The sequence below is a fragment of the Theropithecus gelada genome, chromosome 1 (genome assembly GCF_003255815.1).
Source record: "Theropithecus gelada isolate Dixy chromosome 1, Tgel_1.0, whole genome shotgun sequence".
In the NCBI taxonomy this organism is placed as follows: domain Eukaryota; kingdom Metazoa; phylum Chordata; class Mammalia; order Primates; family Cercopithecidae; genus Theropithecus; species Theropithecus gelada.
This window is the reverse complement of record NC_037668.1, coordinates 68,727,931-68,748,454: the sequence shown is the minus strand read 5'-3', so window position 1 is coordinate 68,748,454 and position 20,524 is coordinate 68,727,931. Positions and strand designations below refer to the sequence as shown.

Below are 20,524 nucleotides of genomic sequence, written 5' to 3'. Positions count from 1 at the left end.
AAAAAAAAAAAAAAAAAAAAAAAAAGAAATCAGGAATCAGGAAGAGCAGTTTAAATCATCGACCACTAGATCTGGGAAGGCAGTCAGGGTGGGAAGGATACAAGGCTAAATTAGGATAGGGAAAATGGAAAGTTTGACATGCCAAAGAACTTTGTGATATAATGGTTATAGTGGACATAAGTCCCAAGAGAGCTGGAAAGATGGAAGGTTGGGGTCAGAGAACAGGATGCTTAAAATTCTGAAGTGGATTTGTTCCAAGGGATTGCAAGGACCAGACAGTGGTGTTGGCAGTAGGTATTTGGAGTAGAGTGGAGGTGAGAGTCACTGGAGGCATGGTAGCTGAATGGATTGCCTCCAAGAATTAGAGCAGGAGTTGGGGTGGAACAGTGGGTAGTGAGCTAAGTAACAAAAAGTCTTCATTTACCAAGGGGTAGAAATCCAGATATCTATGAGTAACAGTGAGAAGGAAGAGCCAATGGTTGGGTACATGTTTGGCCTCTGAAGAACATGAGCTTTCATAGGAGGATGGTCTAAAAGCAGCAGGGGGGAGCCAGGAGAGTGTAACTTCCACACCCTGATTCCAGCCTCCTCCAGCCCAGGGACACATGAGCGAGGTGTGAAAGTATAGGAAGACTCCATTAGCAAAGCCTGCAATGAAAAAAAGTCACCTCAGCGGAGAGAGAGCTTTCAGGAAGGCTGAGTCATGGGAAGAAGCTTGTGATGCCCCTCCCCCTCCCCTAACCCCAGCAGGGCAGCAAAATGGAATCTAAAGGGGTCTCAAGTAGAGGCAGAGCTGAGGGCTGATTCTAGCCTCGGCTCCCTTGCCTTGAGACTTGGGTCAGTCATCTCACCTCTCAGGTCTTCCTCATATGCAGAATGTTCCTCATGTGCAAACTGGAGATGGTGACACCAACCTGGTCTTTCCACAGGAGTGTTAAAAGGATCAAATGAAAGAAGGGATATGGAATCATTTTGGAAACTAAATCGTTCCCCAGGTATGAGGGGAGTTACTGTTATTTTTATCTTCCCCAAGGCCCTGTTTCTGAGAAGAGTACTTTGTGATAGGCTGCCCTCCTAGCACTGGCCTCAGATGGTACTGTTGTTCCCTAGGCATCTCCTCTCTTCCTTGGAAACACACCATGAGTCTGTCTGCCAGGTCATTGTATAAATCTCTTTGCAGCCTGATGGTCTTCATAAGGCTATGAAAAGATTCATTCAGCTGGCCCTAGAATTGTCTTAAAGAATTTGGATGTTGAGTCTGTTTCCTCTCTTACTGCATTAACCAGGATGATTAGGCATGAGCTTGTTAGTTGGCCTCTTGTGGATGTGCTTCACCTTCCTTAGTCATGCTCAGACTGAGACAACAAGCCCTCCCTGAAGAGTAAGTGCCAGCTGTACACGTTGAGGGGCGATGGGGAGAGCTTTGCCATAGGCTGTCTGCAGAGGGAATAGGAAAAGACAGGGCAAGTCACTTCCTCTCTCTTTTCACTGAATGCCCTCCCCTCTGAACTAAAGATGGTGATGCCTCCTTCAAGGGCTATTTTAAAGGTCAAATGAGTTGATAATGGTGGGGGTTCTTTATAATTTATAGAATATTGTTCATATATCAGGTCACTTTTTACCACTGCCACCCTGGTAGTTCATGCCACAGTGGTCTCTTGCCTGGATTGTCATAATGGCCTTTTTTTTTTTTTTTTTTTTTTTAATAGTGTCTCTCACTCTGTCACCCAGTGGAGTACAGTGGCTCAATCATGGCTCATTGCAGCCTCAACCTCCTGGGCTCAAGCGATCTTCCTCTCAAGCTACCTTCCAAGTAGCTGGGACTACAGGCATGCACCACCACACCCAGCTAAGTTTTTACAGAGACAGAGTTTTGCCATGTTGCCCAGGCTGGTCTCAAACTCCTGGGCTCAAGCAGTCTGCCTGCCTCAGCCTCCCAGAGTGCTGGGATTATAGGCATGAGCCACTGTGCCTGGCCTAATAGCCTCCTTCTTCTTTATTTTATTTTATTTTATTTTTTTGAGACAGAGTCTCACTGTATCGCCCAGGCTGGAGTGCAGTGGCACAATCTTGGCTCACTGCAACCTCCACCTTCTGGTTCAAGCGATTCTCCTGCCTCAGCCTCCCAAGTAGCTGGGATTACAGGCGCCCGCCACTACGCCCTGCTAATTTTTTGTATTTTTAGTAGATATGGGGTTTCACCATGTTGGCCAGGCTGGCCTCAAACTCCTGACCTCATGATTTGCCCACCTTGGCCTCCCAAAGTGCTGGGATTACAGGCGTGAGCCACCATACCTGGCCAATAGCCTCCTTCTTAACTGGTCTCTTCATGTCCCCCTGAAGTCTGTTACCAACATAGATAATGAGAGTGATCCTTCTCATTGCAAGTTGGTTCATGTAACTCCTGTGCTCAAAACCTACCTGTTTCACTCAGAAAAGCCAGTGGTTTTCCATGGTATACAGGGTCCTCTGTTATCTTCACTGCCACTTCCCTCCTCTTCCTCAACATACACATCCATGCCTCTCAGTGTTATTTTGTACCATTTTCTCTCTCATTCGCTTTCTTCTGACACATTGGCCTTCCTGCTAAATCCTACATGTGCTATTTGCTCTTCTGCCTCAAGGTCTTTGCTCAAATTTTGTCATTTCGGAGATGTCTCTCCTAATCACCATATAAATTAGCAACTTCCTACCACCTGCCCTCATGGAGTTTATATTCTAGAGGGAGTAGGCTGACAGACAAGCATACAAATATATAGTAGTATTAAATGTGTGGGTCATCTTAGTCCATTTGGGCTGCTGTCGCAAAGTTCCATGAACTGGGTGGCTTATAAACAACAATGTGTTTCTCACAGTCCTGGAGACTGGGAAGTCCAAGATCAAGGCACCAGCAGATTTGGTGTCTGATGAGGACCCACTTCCTGGTTCACAGACAGCCATCTTCTCACTGTAACCTTGTACAGCCAAAGGGGCAAGGGAGCTTTCTGCAGCCTGTTTGATAAGAGTACTAAACTCATTCATGAGGGCTCTGTCCAGAGGTCCCACCTCCTAATATATATCACCATGTGGGTGGGGAGGGGTAGGATTTCAACATAGGAATGTTGAGGGGATACATATTCAGTCAATAGCGTGTGTGTATTTATATATACTATCATATATGTGTGTATACTATCATGTATGTATGTATAGATGACACCTAGCTTCTGATTAGAGGAATTAGCTAAGATGGTCCAAGAAGGACACATTCTTGCATATACACTCTCTCTCCATATCTTCTCTCTGTTCTCCAGAGTCTCTGCACTTGGTTTCTCTCTTAGCATCACAGTAGACTTTTAAGATGGGGAGAAGTGAGTGGCTCACAGAGGCCCCTCCAGCTTTCCATCTATTAACACCTCCAAAAAGCCATTGGGATTTCTATGACTCTAAGCAGCCCCTGCTGGCTCTAGCATACATCTCCCCTGGTCTAGTCAGTGCCCAGCTATAAGCTTGAAAAGACAATATGCTAGAGTCTCTGCTCTAAAAGGGGTGGGGCTGGGCGGGGCTGGGCTGGGCTGGGCCGGGCCGGGCCAGACAAAGTGTACTTTGACTTTTTAGACCTGGGACCCAGAATGAAGACAAATGGGAGGAGATTCTCAGCCTTTGTAGGAGAGAGTTAAATATTAGGCCCTTCTACTTTAACAGGTGTGTGTGGTGGGGGGTTGTTTATTGCTTGTTTGTTTTTGAGACTGGGTCTTACTGTCACCCAGGCTGGAGTACAGTGGCATGATCATAGCTCACTGTTAACCTTGAACTCCTAGACTAAAGCCATCCTCACACCTCAGCTTCCTGAGTAGCTGGGACTATACTAGACCACCATACCCAGCTGATTTTTTTACTTGTTTTGTAGAGACAGGGTCTTGCAATGTTGCCCAGGCTGGTCTCAAACTCCTGGCCTCAAGCGATCTTCCTTGGCCACCCAAAGTGCTGGGATTCCAGCGTAAGCCACTGTGCCCAGTGTCCAGGTGTGTGTTAGCTCTGCCACTTGAGGTTGAGGGGAACAGGTGGTTTGCAACAAGGCACCTCTGGATGCTGCAGATACAGACATGAGCAAGGCAAAGACCCTGCCTCAAAAGAGACATAGTCTGGTTGGAAAGAAAAATATACAAGTAACTATTATCTGTGATCATTCATTTCTCTAACAGATGTGTTTGAACATCTACTGTGGCAGACCAGGCACTCTTTTATGTGTCAGCAGCATAGCAGGGAACGAGAGAGAGCTTACATTGTATAGGGAGGAGACAGATAAGAAACATAAAATAAATTAGTCCATGAAATTATTTTACATAACGATGTGTACTGTGGTAGAAAAAAAAAAACTAGGGTAATTGGATTGTAAAGAACTGTGTGCGGAATTGAGCATTTTTAAAGGAGATCAGGGAAGGCCTCTCTGTGGAATCAATATTTGAGGTAAGACCCAAATGTTGAGAAGTCAGGCATGAAAAGATTTGGGAAAAGAGCATTCCAGACAGAGGAAATTGCATGTCAAAGGATAAATGCTTGGCTTATTCAAGAAGCAGAAAGAAGGCTAGTGTGTTTGAAGCACGGTGAGTAAGGGGTAAGTTGCGGGCAGGGGTTGCAGAGTGAAATGAGGCTGAAGGTAGGAAGGCTCAGCTGATGGAGTGCCTCATAGACACTGGAAAGCACAGGAAGGAATTCAGATTTCATTTCATGTGCAAAGGGAGGCCACTGCATTGAGTTTTTAGAAGGGGTTGACATGGTTCAATTACTGCTCTTTTTGTTTTTGTTTCTTTTGAGACAGGGTCTCGCTCCATCGCCCAGGCTGGACTGCAATGGCGCGATCACAGCTCACTGCAGCCTGGAACTCCTGGGATCAAACCATCCTCCTGCCTCAGCCTTCTGAGTAGCTAGGACTATAAGCATGTGACACCATACCAGCTAATTTTTAAAAATTTTTTGTAGAGATGGGGATCTTGCTTTGTTGCCCAAGCTGGTCTTGAACTCCTCGGCTTAAGCAGTCCTCCCACGTCAGCATCCCAAAGTGCTGGGGTTATGGGCGTGAGCCACGATGCCCGGCCTAATCATTGCTTTGTAAAGGCTCCTTTACTGCTTCATGGAGAACAGAGATTACTAACGTGGTGTGATGGGGGAAAATGGGCACAGAATGATCTGTAACCAAGAATATACTAAATTCTTTGTGAGACCATTTATTTCAGTATTAGACCAGAAAAGTTTCATAAAGGAACTGATCCTTGAAGCCAAGACCTGCGTAGCTGAGTTGGAGTTTGCCCAAAGAAAATTAAAAATTGAAGGGAGAGAAGGGGACAGATTCCAAGCAGAGAGAGAAAAACATGTAAAAGATCTCTGACAGATGATGGTCAAAATACAGAGATCCCAAATCCCACAGGGGAAACAGGAGGAATTATATCTGAGTCAAATTTGAGATGAATGCTCCAAGCAAAACACTAAATTAACATTGAGATTCCTGGCAGCTAAAGCAAAAACTTTTCTGGCTGGGCGTGGTGGTTCACGCCTGTAATCCCAGCACTTTGGGAGGCCAAGGCGGGCAGATCACTTGAGGTCAGGAGTTCACGACCAGCCCGGCCAACATGGTGAAACCCCGTCTCTACTAATAATACAAAAATTAGTGCATGCCTGTAATCCCAGCTACTCAGGAGGCTGAGGCAGGACAATCGCTTGAACCTGGGAGGCAGAAGTTGCAGTGAGCTGAGATGGCGCCACTGCACTCCAGCCCCTGGGTGACAGAGCAAGACTCCATCTCAAAAAAAGAAACCAAAAAAACTGTCTTCTGCCTTAGTGTATCAGGCTGAATTGAGGCCACCTATTCTCCAGGCCTTGGAAAAGAATCCAGGGTATTTTTTGCCCACGTGCCAAGGATTTGTCTCTAATCTTACCAGGCTACCAGTCTCTCTAGAAATGGTCTCCCAGAGCCAAGGCAAAAACAGCCCCACTCACCAGTCCCCCCAAGGCACCCAAATAGTCCCCTTACCATGTTGGTACCACTGTCTCAGGTTTGGGCTGAATCATAGCCTCAATGCAAAATTTCTTCTGGCCATTTCCAAAAATCAGATAGACCCTTAAAAAACAAAGATTTGACTTTCCCTTTGTGAGGAAACACTTCCCTCCCTCGGCTATCTCCAGTTCCTCGGCTCATGGTCTAGCACTGCTGTGAGCATCACCTAGAAGGCCACTGAGCTGTGCCAAGAAGAGTGGTGGGGATTTACAAACCAGTCCCCGCCCATTATAGTAGGTGCCCTCCTGTCCTGTAGGGTCGGACCGATACCTGGAGAGCCGGGATGCCTCTCGACTGAGTGGCCGGGACCCCTCCTCATGGACAGTCGAGGACGTGATGCAGTTTGTCCAGGAAGCTGATCCTCAGCTTGGACCCCACGCTGACCTCTTTCGCAAACACGTAGGTGCTCCTGCCTGACCTCTCAGTAGGAACGTGTGTGGAGAGCCTCACCTGGTGGGGACAGTAGGAGATGTCTGGGGAGGAGGGATGCTTAGAGACAAAGGTTGAGGAGAACAGGTAGGCTTCAGCGTCACAGCAGGTGAACTGGACTCCCATGTGGCAGGCACTTCCCAGGATGGCCTGTAATCAGAACCTGGGGTGGTCAGACCAACCAGGACTCTGATGGCGCCTCCCCTCCACTTCTGCCCACCTCTCCACCCCCCAGGAGATCGATGGCAAGGCCCTGCTGCTGCTGCGCAGTGACATGATGATGAAGTACATGGGCCTGAAGCTGGGGCCTGCGCTCAAGCTCTCCTACCACATTGACCGGCTGAAGCAGGGCAAGTTCTGAACTGGGAGAGGCAGCCTAGACAACCAAGTGGTCAGCAGGTGGGGGCATTCTTCTAGTAATGAGGGGCATCAGCCCACCCCAGGCACCTCAGTGGGGTTCCGGGCCACCTCAGGACTCCAAGAGGCTATGTGGAGGTACCAGTCCTAGCCACAGCTGCCATGATACGTCCTTCCATGAAGGACTGAGGAGGGAGAGTGGGGATCCAGGGCTGGTGCTGCTCTTCCCTCAGCTCTGCTGGGGATCTAAGGTCCCTCTATTTATTTCTTAAGCTTGGCTGGCCTCTCAACCAGGAGTTTAGGCTGAATGCCTTCCAAGTGATGGAGGAAAAGGCCAACTTTGTCCTGGTCTTGCTGTGGCACCCCATCACCCCACAGCTCCTGCCTTCTCATCAGATTCCCCTGAATCCAAACTCATGGTGCAAACCTCTACCTTTTTACAAAAAGATCTTATTGTTAATTTATTGTTTCTGGCACTTAGGCAAACCCTGTAGTTAATACTCCTTCCACACTAGACACTGGGTTTCAGGAGGAGGGAGACTGCCCTGCCTTGATCCCAGAGAGGCCTTCTCCAGATAGGCGTGGCCCCTCTTCAGAGGACCCTGAAGTGGAGAGACCCATAAAGCCTTGACCACATCACTCCATATGGGGAGGAGGATCCCTGCCACCTTCTCCTCTCTTCATGGGGCCCTTCTGCAGCCCTAGGCCTCATCTGTGGGAAGGGAGTCCCTGGCCCATACTGCCCCCACCACAGCTCCTTGCCCTGGCCAGAACTGCTGTTGAAGAAGATCAGGCCGTATGATCTTAGGCCAAGAAGGCCCTAAGGGGGATGGGAGGGCAGGTTTTCCAGGCTGGAGTCGGTTCCACCCACTCTGCTGTCCATATGCTTCCTTGTAAGCAAGTCAGCAGCACAGATGCCATCTGGACTTATTTTATGTCAATCTGTTTATAAATAAAAACCAATACAGATACCAGTGTCTTTTTAATCAGTTAACAGCCAAATCACTATGCATTCATTAGACCAGTCATTCCCCTTCTCTTGGTCTTAGTTTTCTCATATATAAAACAAGGCTGGGTGCACTGGCTCATGCCAGTAATCTCAGCACTTTGGGAGGCCAAGGTGGGAGGGTCTCTTGAACTCAGGAGTTTGAGACCAGCCTGGGCAACATGGTGAAACCCCAGCTCTACAAAAACACAAAAATTAGCCTGCCGTGGTGGCGCATACCTGTAGTCCCAGCTGCTTGGGGAGCCGAGGTGAGGGGATGGCTTCAGCCTAGGAGATCGAGGCTGCAGTGAGCCGTATTCACACCACTGTACTCCAGCCTAGGTGACAATTTGAGACCCCATCTCAAATAAAATGGTAGAGCTTGGACAAAATGATTCCTAAGTGTCCTTCTAATTCCAGCAGTCCCTAAAGAACAGGTGGTCTTCCAAATGCCTACCAGAGCCCCAGCATCACATAGGCCCCTTGGAAGGTTAGTATGTGAATCCAGTCTCCACCCTCAAAGGGCTTTGCTGCGTGCAGCTAGACAGTAGTAAGCACAGCAGCTATGCAAAGCCACAGCAGGAAGGAGCAATCTTAGGTCAGCAACTCCTACAAGCCTCAGTGGCTGGGCATGTCCTCACCTATATAGGGTGGGGAAAGATGCAGGCCAGTCCAGCCAGGTCAGGCCTGCACTGTACCGCTTGTGCTGACCAGGGGCCAGGCACACAACTCCAGGGCCACACGTTGTGTTTATAATTGGAGTACAGGGTTTGCAGGAGGAAGAGAAGGCATAGGGGGGCAGCAGGTCAGTGCAGTATAACCTGATAATAACAATAACCAAAACTTTTATATCACTGTGTGCCACACGAGCTGCTTACATGAATTAGAACTATCTCACTTACTCTTCGCAACAAACCCATTTTATGGATAAGGAAACAAGTTCAGGTCACACAGGCAGGAAGTGCCAAAGCAGGCATTTGACTGTAAGGCTGAGGTTCTAGCCAGCCCACCTATGTGCCAGGAAGCTTTGGGTGGGTCATTTCCTTTCTCTGGGCCCATCTGGCTATGAGGTATTTGCATGAGGAGACTTGTGAAGGCCCTTCCAGCTTTCACCAGTGACAAGTTCCAATATCATAACTAACTTACAGTATCTTTTCTACTTGGCCACTGTGAGGTTCTAACCATGGTCACTGTAGAACAGTCAGGGTCAAGGCAGCCGAACAAGTTGAGGCCCTCATTTTCTACCAACTCCTTGACACTGGGATTTTCTTTTCTTTTCTTTTTTTGTCTGAGATGGAGTCTCGCTGTCTCCCAGGCTGGAGTGCAGTGGCGCGATCTCGGCTCACTGCAAGCTCTGCCTCCCGGGTTCATGCCATTCTCCTGCCTCAGCCTCCCGAGTAGCTGGGACTACAGGCACCCGCCACCATGCCCGGCTAATTTTTTGTGTTTTTAGTAGAGACGGAGTTTCACTGTGTTAGCCAGGATGGTCTCAATCGCCTGACCTCGTGATCCGCCCGCCTCGGCCTTCCAAAGTGCTGGGATGACAGCTGTGAGCCACCGTGTCCAGCCTTTTTTTGAGTCTCGCTCCGTCGCCCAGGCTGGAGTGCAGTGGCCGGATCTCAGCTCACTGCAAGCTCCGCCTCCCAGGTTCACGCCATTCTCCTGCCTCAGCCTCCCGAGTAGCTGGGACTACAGGCGCCCACCACCTCGCCCGGCTAGATTTTGTATTTTTTAGTAGAGACAGGGTTTCACCATGTTATCCAGGATGGTCTCAATCTCCTGATCTGGTGTTCCGCCCGTCTCGGCCTCCCAAAGTGCTGGGATTACAGGCCTGAGCCACCACGCCCGGCCTTTTTTTTTTTTTTTTTAAAGACAGTGTCACTCTGTCGCTGAGGCTGGAGTGCAGTGGCACTATCTTGGCTCCCTGCAACCTCCGCCTCCCGAGTTCAAGCGATTCTCCTGCCTCAGCCTCCCAAGTAGTTGGGACTACAGGCGCCCGCCACCACGCCCGGCTAATTTTTTGTATTTTTAGTAGAGTTTCACCATGTTGGCCAGGCTGGTCTCGAACTCCTGACCTCAAGTGATCCGCCTGCCTTGGCTTCGCAAAGTGCTGGGATTACAGGCCTGAGCCACCACACCCAGCCAACACTGGGATCTTGTAGACTGTGCTATTCATTCAGGGTATTCCCAATAAGTACCTTGCTGAACCCTAACAACAAACTTCTAGATGTGAGCCTCAAGACACAGGGACTGAAGGTGACACTGGCATATGTAGGCAGGCCAGACATGCTGCAAAGCTGGGCACCCACCCCACCTTACCCTCTTTTCGTCAAGAGTATATAACTTCCTACTGAGCACTGTTTTGAGAACTCACTGTGCTGAGTTGTTTTTGTACAGTATCCCATTGAAAACTCAGAACAGTCCTATAGTGTAACTACTGTTTCCCCATCTCACAGGTGCTTACAGAGGTTAATTCCATAGCTGTTAAGGGGTACAACACGTCCTCCTGCCTGCAACTCCCTCCCGTGGGCCTTTGTCTCAGATCCAGCTACCATTCAGACTCAAGATCCCTGCAGGCTACGCTGGGCATGGCATTTACTTTGAAGGCTGTCAGACAGGAAATGGCCTGGCTGCAGGGCAGCAGGAAGCAGCCCTCTTCAGGGGAGGAGGGCAGTCCTCGCAGAGCCTCCAGTCATCTATCGGTCATGGGAGTTATTCTCCTTGGTTGCCCAGGTGACAGCTCAGGTACAAAGGAATGAGACACATGAGGGAGAAGGGGGTTGGTTCACTGTGGCTTAGAGGCATCATTCCCCAAAGGAGCTCGTATCTCTTTGAACAACTCAAGAGGCACAGCTTTCAGGGACCCCATAAGCCACATACCCAACTGAGTCATTACACATAGGAAGCCCAACATTATGGCTTTTTAACAAGTGTTTATAGTTCACACAGAAAACTCCAAGTGCAGATAATTTACAATTAGGAATCATGTTTACCATAAGTAGTGCTGCACTGAAACAGCTGACATACTTTTATCTGGTTTCCAGACAAAACTAGAAAGGTAACCAGATGTCAGGTTCTGCAGGAAGGGAGAGGATTATTCACACTGCCATAACCTCTGGGGTCAAAACTAAATGTTTAAGAAGGAAAAAAAAAAAAAAACCCTCAACTTTGGAAATTGTTTCAAAAGCCAGGCCTTCTAATAGTGACCCAGAATCATTAGCAGCACTCACACTGGCCTCAGACCCAGCGCACACATGCTGCAGTGTTGGAGAGACCGTTCCATGAAGCCCAGCAGTCCAGTAACCCACCAAGTGGAAAGGCACAGGTGACAGAGGTCTCGTGGCACCAGCTTCAAGTGCTCACCCTCAATGCTCGGACAGGGAGATGATACTGACTTTGCTGAGCTCAGGAGGGAAACACCAAACACTTGGGGAGGTAACAGAGATCTAGGCCCCACCTAAGGCTGAATCCATGGGAGGGCAGGGCATTTTTCTGGAACACTCTGCCCTCCCCAGCCATGGCTCCCCCCTGCCTCCTGGCCGTGGACCGCATTGTCCAGACGCTCTTTGTGAGGGTCTTGTGGGACTCCCTAAGATCGATCCCTGAGGTGTAGCACTGGTGGGCCAAATGGACACACTGTTCCTGCCCTCACACTGGTGCTATACCCCCTTGTTGGGAAGAGCCTGAAGGTGAATCCCTCCTTCTTTACCACCAAAACGAAATGTGTGGGAAACCTTGAGAAAAGGGTCCCGACACTTCTTCCCTCAGGAGCCCTCAGCTTTTTGCAGCCTCTTTACCTAAGTACCCTGAGTCACTGGACATGGTCTTGCCACCACAGTCCGTCAGGGCAGCGCCACAGCTTCCAGCCTCCAGCCCAGGGGCAGTCACAGCCGAGCATCAGAACTGTGGCTCTGTGCAGTGCCAAAGCGACTGCAGGTGCCCACAGAGGCTGGCAGCCCACAGTACCCAGGGCACAGACACTAGGATGGAGCCACTCAAGTCAGAGATACTCTGCAGCAGCTGGAGCTGGGCCCTGTCAGAAGCCAGGTGGAGATCCTCAGGCTGAAGGCAGCACACCAGGGGAGGGCTTGAGACCAAGGGAGGCTGGAGTGATGTGGGTCCCAGGACCTGGAAAGCTGTGTCTGTAACTCCCCTCCCCAGAGTTCACTCTTCTTGATCATCATTGTTCTCTCCTGCACCTGCCTGGGCATATTCCTCTTCCCTATCCCTCTGCCTTCCTGGGCTTCCTTCCTGGGCAAACAGCACAGACTGTGACATGGGAGCTGTGAAGAGGGGATGGCATCCCTGCTGTGGGTTCAGGGATTGTGGCCATGTGGGCCACCCAGTGGACACTGTCCAGATAACATGAAAAGAGGCCATCCACAGCGGCTCAGCTCTCTGCCCCTCATCTTTGGGCCCCACCTCACATTCATAAAGAGGCTTAAATTCTAGGGTTTTTTCCTTCAGTTCAAGATGAGGTTTGTCAGTGAGGTCACAGACGTCCAGCAAGAGGGTTAGCGGGGTTGCTTATCCCCCAACTCGGAACCCACCACCCCGAGCTGCCTGCAGAGGACCTATACTTTCTAATACTATGACCCAATACTAGAGAGCCAGAGACACCGTAAATAACCGTTATCTTATATTTATGTATTTAAAAGATGGTTCATAAATGTATTTAGTGCTTACCATGTAAGACAATTTTTGCCCCCATCTCCAAAACGAAGTAGAACTCATATTCAGCTCACAGAAGGCTGTTAAAGGCACCAGAGAAATACGTGATGCAGTGGCTTAAAGAGACTGCCAGGAAGAGTGGGGAAAGTTTCTGCACTGAAGTCAATTTGGGAAATGTCATACAGATCAGCCACCCAATAGCAAGGCCTCTAGGTAAGTAGGGAGAACGCCTCTGGTCCTGTTCAGGTGTTTCATCTGTCAAGGTGCTTCTCCTGGCCAGCTGTGTCTGCACAGTTCAACACGACTTGAGTTGGCCATCTCAAAACAGCTATAGCCTCAGTTGCTGTGAGGGCACCTCATGGATGACAGAGGCAAGAAAGGCTTGAGGGAGAGGGGGTGAGGCAGGGGGAGCTTGGAGCCTTCATTCTCTAACCCTAAGAGCTGTGGACACAGAGCCGAGTCCAACCTGGCTGCTGCCTGGGCAGGCAAGGAGAGGGCACCGAACGCACTCCCCCCCGAGCCTCGCACTGCCACCAGTTGAGGCCTGTGCCCCTCTCTTCCCTGCACACCATAGCCTCTCTTCTTAAGTGCCCTACCCAAACTACTGCCTAGGAAACAAACATTTGGTAACATCTTCAGAAAGGCTGCTTGCAAGGAAGGCAACTTCTCTACGCTGTCAAACAGCTTCCTTAGTTGAAGCATCTAACTCTGGCCCCGTCCTTACTGCCCCCAGTCGGGGCTTCCAGAAGCAGTGTGGGCAAGTGCTGCTGGCCTTCTGCAGAATGATGAGCACTGGTCAGTCCTGTGCTAATAAAGGCTGTGTGTCCCCCATGTCTTGGTTTCTCAAACAGCAGGTAACAACCTCATCTTTCCAAAGAGATAGCTGTGCCTGACCTATTTTTCAGGGCTCTTCTGGACAGCAGCCTGCTTCCAGCACAGAGAAGGGCCTGGCCTCAGGGGGAGCCCTGGAGCCCACCATGTGCCTCCTGCTCCATCTTGGGAGCAGCAGGGCCCTGTCGGCACTCAGTAGAGCCTAGGATTGGTGACTGAAGAGGGAGGTGGAGGCTTTAGGCAGCAGCGCTGAAAGAGGTGGCAACAGATGACCTGCATGGGAACTGGGGCCTGCAGAGACATCACAGAGCGGGGGAAGTGTCTTCAGCTCTCGAATTCTGGAAGCTGTCAGGGGAAGGGAGTCCCACAGCCAAACTGCATGGTGGGTGGGCCACTGGGTCTGCTTCCAGTGTGTGGCGGGGCCCACAGGGAGCTGAGTTTTCCTGTTGGATTTCCCACACCCAGCCTGCCTGTGGCTGGCCAAGAAGGCATTGTTGAGCCTCATGAGATCACAAAGGTAGCTGTGCAGGCCCCGCCCACTTCCTATAAGCCTGGTTCTGGCTGTCCCTGTGCCAGGCCTCCAAGTGCCCTGAGAGCTACCGGCCGGGGTCGGGGGGCTATGGGAGCTCAGGGCAGGCACCTCCCATGCTCCCACAGGAGCCACCAGGACATGAAGGTCATAGGCCTCTCCTCTCCTCCTCTTCCTGTTTGACCTGAATGCCGCCAGGCCGACAGCCTCAAGGATTCCATCTGAGAAGATGCAGGCTGGGTGTGTGGGGAGCAGTAGAGGGGCTGGTGTGTGCACATATGTGCACAGCTCAGGACAGAGGCTCCCTGGACTTGGGGTGGGGAGCGCCAGGGCCCCAACTCTAACCCTCGTTCTGCTCCTCTTGACCTCTGCTCTCTGGACCAAAAATGGAGGACTCATTCTAGACTAGGAGTTCTTACGGTCTAGGAGCCCCCTTAAGTTAAATGTTTATATGTAAAGGCCATTTTTCTGAGAGGCCATAGCTTTCATCAGTGTGCCAAAAAGCATGAGATCGTCTGCTCTAAAAGCCTCTGCCCCAGCGCTGCCTAGTTTCAGAGCCCCCGATGGTCTCACATTGGGTTTTGGAGCAGGCAGAGAAGCTGCAGTGGGGCCACCAGCCAGTCCTTAGAGTCCTGGGTTAAGGCCTCTTCTCCAGGAGGCCCTTTTTAAAGGGTTTCTCTCTTGCCTGGAGGCAGGAGTGACTTTCCGGTAGGCAGGAAACCCTGAGGGTACCTAGGAGGCCCCTAGCCAGTGGGTTGGGGAAGGAAGACAGGACCCCTGGGGCCACTGAAATCGTGGAGCTCTCAGAGACCTGAGTGCCGGTCCCTTCTGCCACTCTTTGGGCAGATCCCCTGTCTTCCCACAGGCCCTGTGTCTTGCTCAGTCCATCTGACTCCGCTTTCCCATCCTAGGCCTCAGGTGGGTGGCAGGCCCTTTCCTGCTTGCCCTCTGCCCTCCCTCTCTCTGGCCCTGCCCAGCCTCTGCCAATCTGTGTGCCTCCCAGGAGCCGGGACACTCCCTGAGTCCTCTGGGAGCCCTTAAGCCACACTGAAAACACAGACCCTGGGAGAAGCAGCCAGCAGTGAGGAATCCTGGAACCCCTTCCCAGGGAGAGCCTTCCCATGAACCCCATGAAGAGATCGGTGCAAACACAGGTGTCAGAGCCCTTCACGGAGTCCTGGGGTGAGGAGTCCCTGCCGGAGCTCCCCACAGAGCAGTCCCTGACCGAGTACTCTGACCTCGAGGAGGCTCCCTCGGCGCACACTCTCTATGTGGGCCATCTGAACCCCCAGTTCTCAGTGCCGGTGCTCGCCTGCCTGCTGCGAGACACCCTGGAGCGGCTGGAGATGCCGGTGGCGCGGGAGCACATCGAGGTGGTGAGGCGGCCGCGGAAGGCCTATGCACTGGTGCAGGTGACTGTCCGCAGGGACACCCTCGCCTCCCTCCCCTGGCGCCTGCAGACGGCCCTGGAGGAGCACCTAATCCTCAAGGAGCTGGCAGCCCGTGGGAAGGAGCTGCTATTGAGTGAGGCCCAAGGGCCCTTCAGCCACAGAGAGGTAAGTGGGACTTTTCCCAAGCAAGCTCCAAAGCCTCACCCCAAGGGAGAGACTGTGGGTGGGAGTGGCCTGCAGAGTGGGGACGGAGGGGTGTCTCTGGGGAAGCAGGGACAAATCTGCAAACTTGGGGGCTGCTACTCAAATGACCATGGCTTGTCACTGGTACTGCCAGCTTTCTCTGGAAAAGACACTGAGTTTGCCTCAAGCTTGATGCTTGTGTGAAGAAAGGCCACGAGGGGGCCTCCTCCTTGGGTCCTTTTACATTCCAGCCTCTGGGCCTGGGAGACCCTAGAAGACACAGGGGCCCTAATTTTCCCCTTGGCCCAACTCATTTGTTCAATTAACAATCATGAACACCCCCTCTGTGCCAGGAGTTAAGGCAGGGATGAGAGGCCCACCCAGGCCCCAAGGAGCCCTGCATCTGTGGCCAGAGCCGGACAGCCACCCACAGAGCTGCAAGGTGGCTGCGCTCAGAGCTGTGAGAGGACACAGGAAGGTTTGCCCTGCTCTCTGGGGACAGATTCACAGGGGAAGTGAAATCCAGGCTGGGACTTAGGGCGTTGGACAGGAACTTGTGGGGGAGGACATTCCAGGCCAGGGACACAGAATATGCAGAGGAACCTGGGGGCTTAGAGGGACTGTGGTGTCTGCAGAAGGGCAAACCATTTGATGGCCCTGGCTCCCACTAAAGGCTGCAGGGGGTGCTAAGGAAGGAAGTTGGGCCAGAAGATAGGGTAGGGGCCAGGTCACCAAGACTATCCAAGGCAAGGCTGAACCACTGGCTTTACTGGGTGGGACATGGGACGTTAGGGTAGGTCACTCCACGAGACAGGTGATTTTGGTTTCTTTTTCTTTTGGTGTGAAAATGATGGTGTTTAAACTGTTGCAGAACTAAAAGGCTCTGTGGCTTACATTTCAACTCAATTTCACATTTGTATGACGTTTATCCTGTTTCTAAGACTGATCAATTCAACTTCTCTGGGGAGCTGCAGGGCTGGTAGGGAGGTGCCCTGGTCTCCTCACCCCAGCCCATGCTCATGAAAGGATTGTGAGGAGTAACAATCTGCCTTGAAGTTAGCGTCACTAAGGAAGGTTGACAGGAAAGGGTGAGCCTGGAAGCAGGGAGGTCAGAGAGGGGCTGGCTGGGGAGGCCCAGACTAGGAAGTGGCCCCAAGGCGGCTCACACCGAGCCCTCGAGCAGAGCCCAAACCACGAAAGGTGATTCCGGAGGCGCAGAAGGAAGTGGAGATTAGGGTGGACTTGTCAATAGCCCAGAAAGTAGTGGGCAAAGGTTTGAAATCAGGAAGTGGGTGGGTACCTGGAAGTCCCTCTCCATTCAGGGTCCTGCAGCTCTGTCACAGGGTGCTGAGATACCTGCTGGAATGATCTGGCTCTGGGCCTCAGGGGCCTGTCTGCAACCCAAGTAAGAAAAAATGGGCCCACACGTGTCCCAGCGCCCAGCCCTGGGAAGCAGAAATCTCTTCTTCCCCACCAGGCATCCCACAGCTCACCTGGGAAGGGCCCAGCTCGGCAGGGAAAGGAGCGCTGACAGGAACCCTCAATCCAGCAGGGTTTCCTGCCTCGGCTGCAGGAGGGTGGGCAGAACCAGGCCCCTCAGCCTGGTGAAGGGCATCAGGATGCCCATGAGAGTCAGGCCGAAGCAGGGGCCGGATGGGGGGTTCTTGCAGTCCTTCTCAAGGTCAGGGCTCCCATTTTCTGGCTTGACCCTTACACTCATACACTCATTCTTGACTCCCACCCTAGGAGGAGGAGGAGGAGGACAGTGGCCTGAGCCCCGGCCCCAGCCCAGGCTCTGGCGTCCCGCTGCCCGCCTGGCCTACACACACGCTGCCTGATAGGCCCCAGGCCTGGCAGCTGCAGAGCTGCCAGGGCCGGCCCAGTGGCGTGTGCTCCGACAGTGCCATTGTGCACCACGAGATCGTGGGCAAGGACCAGCTCTTCCAGGGTGCCTTCCTGGGCAGCGAGACCCGCAACATGGAGTTCAAGCGGGGCAGCGGCGAGTACCTGAGCCTGGCCTTCAAGCACCACGTGCGGCGCTATGTGTGCGCCTTCCTCAACAGCGAGGGCGGCAGCCTGCTCGTGGGAGTGGAGGACAGCGGCCTGGTGCGGGGCATCCGCTGCAGCCACCGTGACGAGGACCGTGCACGCCTGCTGGTGGACTCCATCCTGCAGGGCTTCAAGCCTCAGGTCTTTCCCGATGCCTACACTCTGACCTTCGTCCCTGTGATCAGCACCTCGGAGACCAGTGTCCCCCTCAAGGTGAGCCTGCAGGACAGGAGGGCCTCCAGGCCTGTCATCTGTCATCACTCAATAAGACGATGGCCTGCGCTCCTGCCAGGCAGTGCTGGGGCAGGGACGGGACTGGGGGCCACAGGAGAAGAGGCTGGTAATGGCCCTTGTGCCAGCCCTGCCGGCCTGCCCTAAGGAATCAGTGAGCAATGCTGAGCGGCCTGGCAGGATGAGGGCTGCCGACTGTGAAGGGTGGCGCCTCCAGAGCTGCTGTTGCCCCTCCCAAGGTGATCCGCCTCACCGTGCACACCCCCAAGGCCCAGAGCCAGCCGCAACTCTACCAGACAGACCAGGGGGAGGTGTTTCTGCGGCGCGACGGGAGCATCCAGGGCCCGTTGTCCGCCAGCGCCATCCAGGAGTGGTGCAGGCAGGTACGGAAGCTGAGGCCAGTGGGTGGGGTGGGGCGAAGCTGACCCCAGGCCCCTTCAGTCACACAGAGCAGCCCAGGGCAAGCCACCATGGTTCCCTGGGCCCTGCATCACCCCGTTTAACCCAAGGGGTTGGATTAAAATCACACCACATTCCGTATTCCACTCGGTAGGCAGCTGGTGGGAAGAGGCCCAGGCCCTCTCTTTTTAAATATCTATGCAGTGGCTGGGCTCAGTGGCTCACGCCTGTAATCCCAGCACTTTGGGAGGACAAGGCGAACAGATCACAAGGTCAGGAGTTCGAGACCAGCCTGGCCAATATGATGAAACCTCGTCTGTACTAAAAATATAAAACTTAGCTGGGCATGGTGGCAGGCAACTGTAGTCCCAAATACTCGGGAGGCTGAGTCTGGAGAATCGATCGAATCCCGGGGGCAGAGATTGCAGTGAGCCGAGATTACACCACTGCACTCCAGCGTGAGCGACAGAGCAAGACACCTCAAAAAAAAAAAAAAAAAAAATCTATGCAGTATCCCCTTTTCAGAGGTGCCTGAAACCCCTCACCCTCTACTTGGGCAGTTAACGCACTCGATCGTGAGTGGCTGAGACAGCAGGGAGATTAGAAGGTTGAGCCATCACCAGAAAACCCCAAGGACTATACACTGCATTTTAGGGGAGGCCCTAAAGGGGTGGAGGGGGCAGGACACAGTCCCAAGGAAGAGCTTTTTCAAGAGGGAAACGGAGAATGGAGGACAAGAGGGCCAACAGTGAGGAGGGACATGGCCTGCCCAGCATGCAGGAGGCTCCCTTCCAGGGTTGGCAGCCGGCAGCTTTCAACCTTCCTGGTTGAAGGTGGCAGCAGGCCAAGGGGCCTGACTTTCCCCCTAGCTGAGAAAGCTCCCAGGCTCCCGGGCTTTCCCTTCCTCCCTCAGTTCGGCCTCAGGTGGAGGGGAGGATGGACAGGCCCAAGACCAGGTGGGCTTGGCCACATGCTTTTCCCATGTCCCCTCAGAGGTGGCTGGTGGAGCTGGGCAAGCTGGAAGAGAGGGTGAAGGTGCTGACGATGGAGAAGGAGCAGCTCCAGCAGCAGCTGCAGCAGCACGGGCCTATGTCCTGCACCTGCTGTGTCCTGTGAGGGCCCTGGAGAACAGGCAGGATGGCGCGGCGCTCTCCACCTGAGACCCAGGAATTTCCTGTTTGAGCCTAAGGCCGACCCAGTAAAGCCCATGCAGGCTGCTGAGAGGCGGACAGGGGCTCCTTCAACATGACACAGGAGCCCATGTGGCTTCAACCCTGACAGCCCCCAGTCTGTGTAGCCAAGAAATTGCTCTCAGGCCTGTCCCCAAATGACCTTTCTTTTAGAAAGAACGTGGATTGTGCCTCTCCCTAAAACGCTCATTTGGCCCAGGCTGAGGCCTGTGACTCCAGCTGGCTGGACAGTGCCAGAAGGGAATCTGTCGTTCCAGGAAAGCCCCTCACAGATGGCGAGGCATATTTGGTGACTGTGGTTACAGGGCAAGAGGCCACCCTGCAGCCCCCACCCCTGACTTGCTGGAACTTGTGATTGTCAAAGCTCCGTTAATAAATTACATGCACCTGGGACAAGAATGGTTCTTTCTAGGACACTGGGTCAGCCGGTCAGATGCTGCAGGGTCATGAGTCCCAGGCCCAGCCCACCTCTGTCCAGGAGGCAGAGAACAGACCAGAAAGGCAGGGAGCCCAGCCTCACACTCCAGTCCAGCTGTGTCTTAAAGACCAGGGACCGTGGGGCAAAGTGCTATGCCTCTGTGCTTGTTTCTTCATCTATGAGACAGTGACAATGGCCGGGGGCAGGGGCATTTTGTCACCATCAGGCCAGTGCCCTGTGTCTATGCCAGCTGTGGCACAGGGCAGCACCTCACACTAAGGGTTTCAGTTCCTTTCCAAGACCCCTCTGGTCCAGGAAGACCATTCGCTTAAAACAAACAAAACCAGACGACTCCTGCGGCTTCCTGCCTCTGGTTTCTCCTGCTGTCTCCACCAGCCGAGCCAGAGGCTGTAAAGCGTTTGATCACACTCATGCTGCGCCTGTGCCCACAGCCCTCCAAAATCTCCACTTCAAGAGCAAAGCCCAAACGATGGCCTGCATGGTTCTCCACGACCTAGCCCACCCCACCTCAATGTCTTCCGCCCCTTGTGCAAGCCACTTCAGCCACGCCCACCAACTTGTTTCATTTGCACTCCTGCCTCGGGCCTCGGGCCTCTGCGCTAGCCTGTTTCCTTTGACTCCACCTTCAAGTCCATGCTTAATTTCCCACCCATCCTATTTTAAAGACACCAGCTCCCAGCACTGCCACTCCCCTGCTCACTTCCACCCTTGGTCTCCATCTATGAACTGCCACACTCTGTAGCTTGTATTTGGTGTTTCCCCCACTAAATAGCTGCTCTGGGGGACAGGGGTTTGGGTACGGCTGGCAT

At 52.6% G+C, this 20,524-nt stretch overlaps 2 protein-coding genes across 13 annotated transcripts in view; both read left to right on the top strand.

The window, feature by feature from the left end:
• SCMH1 (Scm polycomb group protein homolog 1) overlaps positions 1–7,791 on the top strand; it is a 218,081-nt gene extending 210,290 nt beyond the window's left edge. For 6 of the 11 annotated variants that reach the window (XM_025397710.1, XM_025397694.1, XM_025397702.1 and 3 more), the window contains 2 exons: positions 6,288–6,430; positions 6,696–7,791. In XM_025397710.1, coding sequence (XP_025253495.1) covers positions 6,288–6,430; positions 6,696–6,821 — 269 coding nt within the window. In that variant the 3' untranslated portion in view covers positions 6,822–7,791. Of the gene's footprint in view, positions 1–875; positions 996–6,287; positions 6,431–6,695 lie in introns of all 11 variants that reach the window. The other 5 variants (XM_025397717.1, XM_025397687.1, XM_025397663.1 and 2 more) reach the window with 2 other exon arrangements.
• A 6,057-nt stretch (positions 7,792–13,848) lies between these two features.
• SLFNL1 (schlafen like 1) lies at positions 13,849–19,439 on the top strand. Of its 2 annotated transcripts, XM_025399747.1 has the most exons (7): positions 13,881–14,073; positions 14,680–14,751; positions 14,837–15,389; positions 16,490–16,495; positions 17,154–17,669; positions 17,927–18,070; positions 19,080–19,439. In XM_025399747.1, exons 3-7 carry the CDS (start codon positions 14,955–14,957, stop codon positions 19,200–19,202), a joined length of 1,224 nt encoding a protein of 407 aa, XP_025255532.1. In that variant the 5' UTR covers positions 13,881–14,073; positions 14,680–14,751; positions 14,837–14,954; the 3' UTR covers positions 19,203–19,439. The 2 variants fall into 2 exon arrangements, with proteins under 2 accessions (XP_025255540.1, XP_025255532.1); XM_025399755.1 differs by lacking the exon at positions 16,490–16,495 and having other exon boundaries at positions 13,849–15,389; positions 17,328–17,669.
• Positions 19,440–20,524: the final 1,085 nt, after the last annotated feature.

Coding starts and splice junctions, on each gene's coding strand:
- SLFNL1 (XM_025399747.1), top strand. CDS start 14,955: ATGAACCCCATGAAGAGATCGGTGCAAACACAGGTGTCAGAGCCCTTC. Junction 17,670..17,926: donor AGACCAGTGTCCCCCTCAAG/GTGAGCCTGCAG, acceptor GCCCCTCCCAAG/GTGATCCGCCTCACCGTGCA. Junction 18,071..19,079: donor TCCAGGAGTGGTGCAGGCAG/GTACGGAAGCTG, acceptor ATGTCCCCTCAG/AGGTGGCTGGTGGAGCTGGG.